Source organism: Planococcus citri, chromosome 2, assembly GCF_950023065.1.
Source record: "Planococcus citri chromosome 2, ihPlaCitr1.1, whole genome shotgun sequence".
Classification (NCBI taxonomy): Eukaryota; Metazoa; Arthropoda; class Insecta; order Hemiptera; family Pseudococcidae; genus Planococcus; species Planococcus citri.
Genome location: NC_088678.1, coordinates 65802677 through 65810569, shown reverse-complemented (window position 1 = coordinate 65810569; position 7893 = coordinate 65802677). Strand labels below are relative to the sequence as shown.

Below are 7893 nucleotides of genomic sequence, written 5' to 3'. Positions count from 1 at the left end.
CCAAACTAATATCGATTGCTATAAGTGTAAACATACATTTGTTATTAGGTATAATATATTTAGGTATGCTCTAAGTTTACTACTCGTATGTTAATGGATGAATAATGTACCAGGAGAATAGGTATGTTTTACCTGCTTTCATCAACGGCAGTAGAAGAAGAATTGCGATAATTTTTCCCATAGTGTCTGGAAAACGAATCGTCTCTCTAATATCCTATGGACCAATTTTATGGAGCCACCTACATTTCGATTTCTCGAGAAAAAAAATATGGTAACTGTTTTTTTTTTTGGTACAGTTGATGAAATTGTCAACGAAATTCGCGAATCAACGACCGATCGCGATGGGAAAGCACATTTTGAAATTATTATTTCTTGTCATTTATTTTTTGATATCGCTTAATGAATAATTCTGATAACGAATTAGTTTACCTGTATGTTACATATCCTGCTATCTGATTGCCAATTTGTACCGACACATGTACATATAATTGCATGAAAAATAATCTGGATACGTAAGGTGGAAATTGAACAGAGGTGTGATAGATTGTGATAGATCATGAGCTCTGCTCGTTTGCGCAATGGAAAATTTTTCCGGGAATCTCATGCGGAAGAGAATCAACGTACCTAAATCCTACAAAGTCTAATAATATCAACTTTACTCTGAGATATTACAAGTACACAGTACACACCTACATAACATAATAATATTTAAATTTTTGGCTAAATTTTAACCCATTTTGACAGGTTGCGAGGTCACTTTTGAATCGTTCTGCGTTGGTTAATTTTTACTGGAACTGGGGGAGGTGAGGCAGAAGGCTTTAAAATTTGACAGCAGACTGTTGAGGAAGTCGAATTTCACGAATTTTGGTTCATTATTAAAAGAGACCAAAAAGTTGATCAACTCTTTTAAAAATTGAAAAAATTACGGTACCTATAAATCACGAATTTTATTAACAATAATATCTACATACCTCCAGTATAAAAAATTGATGTTTTTATTTTATTACATACACATTACATATTTTTAAAAAATTGAACAAGAATTTCTGTCAAGAAAAAAGAACGAAAATACTTCGAAACGTTTTTTTTTTTTTTTTTTTCAAGTTAGAGAAAGATTAATGGTAGTTTCGAAGTCTAAATTTTTTCACATAGATTTATGATGGCGTTATGTTAACGAAATTGATAGATCGGACACTTGGTCTTCATACATATTACAACATGTAGTTATACTCGTAGAAACGTTTGTTTTACTCGATAGCTTGACTAATTCTTTGTATTGACCGCGCTGACCCTCAACTACATCATGAGATTGAGAAATGGTCGACCATGGTTGTGGTTCGCTAGATCCAAAACACAGGAATATGAGAGCACTCGATACCAAAACTGCTGCTGATAATTGAAAACAGATGTTCCAATCTTCTAATCTCTGTAACAGAAATGATGTACATAAGTATGTGAGCCTGGGACTTTATTTCGTTCAACGATGTACTACGTAGTAGGTATTCTGAAGTTGAGAGTGAGAGAAGATGCTTACGTGGTCTTCGACTGTTCCTTTTATGATGGTTTGGACGCATAAGATACCTACAGTTTGCCAAAATACAGCGAATCCTGATAAAAGACTCGAATGATTGGGAGCCATGTGCACAGGAATCATTCTACAAATTACGAGTTGAAATATTCCAGTTAATTTTTTGATAGATGTTTATGTTTTGAAATCCTGCTAACTTACTCTAAAATAATTTGACAGTACGGCAGAAAGGGTTTGATAGCCAGCAAACAAATCAAGGACGGTGAGAAATGAGCGATGAGTAAAGCGAAAACTACGAACGAGAATCCAGTCACTATATACACAACAGCGATAATTATTTTGTGAAGCTGTTCGAAAAAAATAATTTTGCATTAGAGAAACGTCGTCGATAGAAATATTCGAATAGGATTATTGAGACTGTAAGGATCACCTCAGTTATGAAGGGAATGCGATCACCCCTGCTTAGCCAAAAGTTGATTAGTACTCCGGTGATGGGGATTGTAAAAATGTTAATGATATCCAGAATGAGCAGAATTAAATACACTTGATTTATTTCTACATTAGTCTGCTTGTTTGTAACATCTGCGAAAAGAATTATATTATAATCAGTATTCAGTGCAAGAAAAGACGTTACGAGTGTTGCCTTACAGGTAGCTGTGGCACTCAAACTACCCACAGGAGTGTTAATTGGCTTGTCGACCATCGAAATTGAAGGAGCATTAATTACTCTTACGTTTCTTTACCTTTTATGTAATTCAGGGGTAGATAGGACAGTGTGTACGCGGATGCCCAGCCGAAGGCAAATTTACAAAAAAATAGTGCCCAACATGACGACGATACGAGAATGTCTTCATACGGTCGAATATCCTGAATATTGAAATTTAATTTCAAAATTATGTATTACGTAATATTGTAAAATTATCACCTCAAAAAAATTAATTTTTGAGAGAAGAATATGGAAGATGATTAGGTAATTGATTACTCACTCGTTTTCTCAATAAAGTTCCAGTTTCTTGCCAAATGTATTCGAATTCTTTATCGGAAATTCGTTTATCCTTCATAGGTTCGTTTTTAACGTAGATCAGCCAAATGATTGACCAAATAAAACACACGATACCTGAAATGGTTCCTCTTATAATATGATTGCTCAAGAGGAAAAAACATGATCTGAACAGATCTTGAACAGATTTAATCCGATCAAACTTTGATTTGAGTAGATCTGATCAGATCAAATTGAATGTGGTGATTTCCTTGAAAAAAAACATCGTTCTTAGGCCTCTCGAAATGAAATTATCAAAAACTTTCGCCCTTGCTTCGCTCGGGCCAATTCGTTTCGTTTTGAGATGAAAAAATTTTGGGCTTCCAAAAGACAAGTTCAAAACAGAAAATAAACATTTTTATAAGTCATTTATGAATATGATATCAAAGGTCATGAAGAAGCCCTCATTTTGGTCAGAAGGTCCCCTTTTTTACAAATTTCCGAATTGTAATTTTCAATCAGAAAATTATTGAGATTTTTCATTTTTTGGACGTCAAAACAGCGAAAATAAATACAGCTGGTAAGTAATTTAATAAATTGTTCCTGATGTGTTTTCACGACATTTTTTGAATAATTTTTTAAAAATTGGATACACATTTTTTCATTTTTTTTTTTTTTTTGGTGATTTTGTGTATTTTTTGAGGAGTCAAGAGGGTTACGACTCGTGTTCTATTTTTTTGAATGTCCTTCCAAAAGTCTTTCTAAGGTTTTTGATTTTAAGATTTCGTTATAGACACTCTCTCTCTGATCAAGTATGCCAGACTTTCACAAACTTGAAAAAATTGAGGACAATTTTCAAACATTTACTGTAAACTTAATCTGTTCTCACGAATCTATGCACAGTCTCCAAGTTTTTTATTGGTGTGTAATTTTTTGTAAATTTGTAGCATGGAAAAGATTAATTGTCAATCAATGGCTAATTTCTAGTAATTTTTGGTAAAATTGGTGAAATTTTGCAACTCAGAGAAATTGTGTTGAATTTTTTAATTCGTCTGACTTTTAGGAACTGTGAACAAATGACCATTTTCTAGCATTTGAGTTATCGTACCTTGAAGAACGTAGCCTGAATTTTTAAGTATCGAGCCAATAAATTGCTGAAATCATGTCACATTTTCAGAAATAATTTTTTTAAGACATTTTATCAGCCCTTTGAATGCTTGGATGCAATCCTGCGGAGTGAGTTTATACGTATCAAATGACTTTTCATGATAAAGTTTCAAGCAAGAGGCATATCCATGATTTAAAACGTTCCTTGGTAAGAGACCCCCCCCCCCCTTCTGTAATAATTTTGCATAGAAAATCAATAATCATCGATGTTGAAAATTGTTTTAGAATTATTGTAATCACTAGGTAATCACTTTTAAAAAATCATGAAATTTTGAGTTTTTGAGGATTTTTAAAAAAAATTCTTAACACCAACTTAAACAACCAAAAAAGTAGGAGAAAGTGTTGTACCTTGGTACCAAATAAAACATTACCTGAAACGTAGAAATTCATCGTCCATTGCCATTTATAAGCCAAACTGCTGAAAAAAGGATGCATAACCACGGCTGCTACGTAAATTCCATTAATGGCGAAAGACATCAGCACAGTTCTTTCTTTCATTGGCATCCAGCAAGCAAATACTTCTGCAGTGCTGGCTAAAAAGAACCCCTAATGCAAAATTTATAGCCCTGATTAATTGGAAAAATGGGTACCTTACGTAATAAGAATTGGCTACATTCAGATAAATTAATTGTTCTTACTTGTAAAACACCTGTCGTTAATTGGCATAACGCGAAAAGATAGACATGGATTCGTGCACATATTGGATTCATTGCCAAAATTATTCCTGTCAGCATCATCGATATTCCTAGGGTTCTAGCGCCTCCATATCTCTGTGCTACAAATCCACCACATATGGAGAGTAGGAAACCGATCCAAAACATGCTCAAAATTATCTCTTCCGTTTTCAAGTCCCATTGAAATTCTGATGGCTTTAAGGAAAACCAATAATATATTTTTTAGAAACAGATGAATTATTTCTTCGTAGGTAGCTACCTACATAAATTTGTAATTTTGTCTTCGCTTACCTTCATTGTGGTCAAATTATTTGTCTGGTTGACGATGACTCGATTGGTGGTCATATCAGCGAGCGAGATCCCGGTGACTTGAAATGTTATCCCATGCATAAGGTATCCCAAGAATAATAAAACCGTTATGTTGAACCGTTTGGAAAACCATATCCCAGGTATATTTTGTTCATTTCTGGGTGCGCTGGGATCTCGATACCGATACTGATGGTATTTGTCTTCTTTGTTTTCTGCTTCCATACTTAATTTGTGTGGCACCTACTAGATCGAAGATTACTTCGCGATTTAAATTGTTTTACGCGGATTCTTTTTCTAGAAGTATCTAATACATATTTATAGGTAAAGGAATGTATTTATGGACGAACTAATAATGTTATTTTTTCAAATCTGTGTTTCAGGCGATGTTACCTACCTTATCATAAAGATAACCAAGGAATCGAACGAGATAATAAGATACCGGTAATTGAAATTGGTGAGTCAATTTTCATTTTTCCCCTAATCAATCCACAAGATATTCGGCGTTAAATCGGAAAAACAGAATGATGTGAAACGAAATTTAGATCTGGGATGGTCGAAGAAAATTGTTTACATCATTATTTATGATGTGTGAAAAACAATCAAAATGTCACTAAATTGATCTAAAAGCAGAAATTTAGTGCGTATCCTGTTTTTGACCACCTCCGGCCCCCTCCTCCTGATTGAAAACAGGTTCGAACCGTTTTAAGCAATTTTTTCAAAAAGTGATTTTTTTGCCAAAAATTATCCAAAAATCTCGCTTTTTTGACAAAAATAGCAAAAAGTACCATTTTTTGCCACTATCTAATTGCCAGAAAATCCTGATGTTTGTTGAAAGTTTCAAAGCCTTTTTTTTGCAAAAAAATTTCAAAATGTAATGGGGAAATATGCCATGACTGCCTTAGGTCGTCCATACCATACTCACCGCTTGAGGTGATTATTCGAAGATGAACCTCGTGAAGGTCATCAAGTATCGATCGTTTTATATAGATGATTCTATGGGCTTAACCCCCTGGGTACCTCTCACCCTACAGTAATTGGCAATGTGTGAACTCTATGACGTCACAGACGATTCGCGAATTTTAGGTACCTCTCGTAGATCCTCGAGCTCGCAACTTTACTCAGTTTTTGCTGCTCGCGATGGCAAGGTCTGGGTTATGACCCTTATACTGTTTAACATAGGTTGTGTCGTGCCAGTGCCTTATATATTCTATTCCACCTCCTGTGGCGAACATAATTTATTTCAATGTGTTAACGTAACCCCGAATGGGGGATTTAATAAATGTGACGCGACCAGCGATACCATACCATAAGTCGGAAAACTTTTTTTTGAGATAATCGCGTTTTCATGGAAAAAGTCAGAAAATATCAAAAACAATTTTTTTGTCGATTCATATACTATGAAGCCTATACTTTGTAATGGGTGTACCCACCGATCTCAAACACGTCGTTTTAGTGGTGAAAAGCCGGTTTTACAAAAGTGCTTTTCATAAAAAAATGTCAAAAAAAAAAAAAAAAATATGATGTAAAACCATTAAAAGATGAAGAAAATCAAAAAAAAAAAAAATACTGTTCACTGGTTTTTAAAAATGTTACAAAAATAACCCAAACTTTCAAAAACGTTTTTCTCAGAATTTTGGTTTTTGAATTTCAAAAAATACGCAACTTTGAAATTTTGCAAATTTGTCAGATTTTAATATTTTGAAAATCTGTTTGCACCATTGAAAAGAGGAAGAAAAACACTACCAGAAACCACAATAAAACGAAAAAAATTTTTGCCGACATATGGTATGGTATCGCTGGTCGCGTCACAAATATAGATATCTCTCGGACCTTTTACCAGAATCTGAACTGGGAAAAAGGCAACCCATATGAATGTGCTTCTTCTAACTAGAACCTACGATCGAGCCTAGTATTAGGGGTCTCACACGTGAGTAGGTTTAATGTGTACAGTGTTTGCGATTTTACCCCAATCAGACTCTCGTTCGATTAACTTTTTTAATGCTTATGTTAATAAAAATCCTGCCTGTGGACATGAGGATTTAGTGTGAACCATGAACATAGGCAGAAAGGCGAAAGGCATGATTTCATCAGATGTCCTTATAGTTTTTAAATAACGTAATTTTGCTTTATCGTTGACAAACGTTTATTTCGTAACTTATTAATTATGCTTTACATCTGGCTAGGAATAGGTGTTTTTGCCTAAGTCAGATATTAAGTAGATTTAATCCACGTAACTTTTAAAGTATTTTCGTAGCTGTAACATTTTTATGTAATACATCTAGTTTTTTGGGACATGAAATGGTCATTCAAGTATATTTATTTATATTCTTCATAATTTAAATGAATATTAACGTTAGGAAGGGTGGCAACTCTCCGATATTTGAGCTAGTTTGGAAGAGGGAAATTCTTTCCCTAAGGAATAATTCTTAGCATGGTTCCTCACATGTATTTACCATAATTACCGTATCGCACCTTGGGAGTAATAAGGTTACATCTCAAAAAAATGAAATTTTACAGGAGAATGATTTTCTTTTTTTTAAAAACTTGATTCATTATTTTCACCAACTTATAATTAATTGTGAGGAATGAATAGCACCTCATTTTAAAGATCTGGTATTGTACCTTCATTTAGCATAAGAATACTTTGAAAAATAAAAATCTTAAAGAAGAATATTTCAATGTTTGGAAAACATTTTGAGTTATAACCTTTCATTAAAATTGATCTGTAGGCGAAAGCAAGCGTCCAAAAACAATTTCATGTTAACAAAGTTATAGAGAATTAGATTTCCAATTGACATAATGTCATTAGCTTTTTTCTAGAGTGCTTAGTTTTTGAGTTTTTCTCAAAAATTAAGATTTCATTATTTATGTGCAAATTCATTTTTCTGAAAAATGATCAATTTAAAAAATTTTTTCCATTTGGTACAAACCAATAAAAAATGCACTTCTATAGAATAAATCATATACACAGTCTACAAGTTATCACTATTTTCATGGTCCTTCAGGCTGGGTAAAATCAGTAGCAATGTCTGAATCTGCTGAAATACCCAGCAATCCTCCCAATGACGACGATGACTATGTTTTTCTCAATGATGACATTTTAACTGATGATGATGGTACAACTAGCACTTTGACTTCGACTTCAACAAATGAGTTTACAAATAATTGAAACATACGTAAACATCTTACTTAGCGATCTTTGAAAGCTTGACATTGATTCAGTATTACCAATTCCG

General features: G+C 33.6%; 1 protein-coding gene across 1 annotated transcript; it reads right to left on the bottom strand.

Moving 5' to 3' along the window:
• Positions 1-932: 932 nt before the first annotated feature.
• Positions 933-5018, bottom strand: LOC135837147 (sialin-like). The gene is made up of 9 exons (XM_065352325.1): positions 4640-5018; positions 4313-4543; positions 4046-4220; positions 2515-2645; positions 2272-2395; positions 1959-2110; positions 1730-1875; positions 1535-1655; positions 933-1426 (listed from the first exon to the last, which is right to left on the bottom strand). The coding sequence occupies exons 1-9, from the start codon at positions 4877-4879 to the stop codon at positions 1166-1168; spliced, it is 1581 nt and encodes a 526-aa protein (XP_065208397.1). The 5' UTR covers positions 4880-5018; the 3' UTR covers positions 933-1165.
• Positions 5019-7893: the final 2875 nt, after the last annotated feature.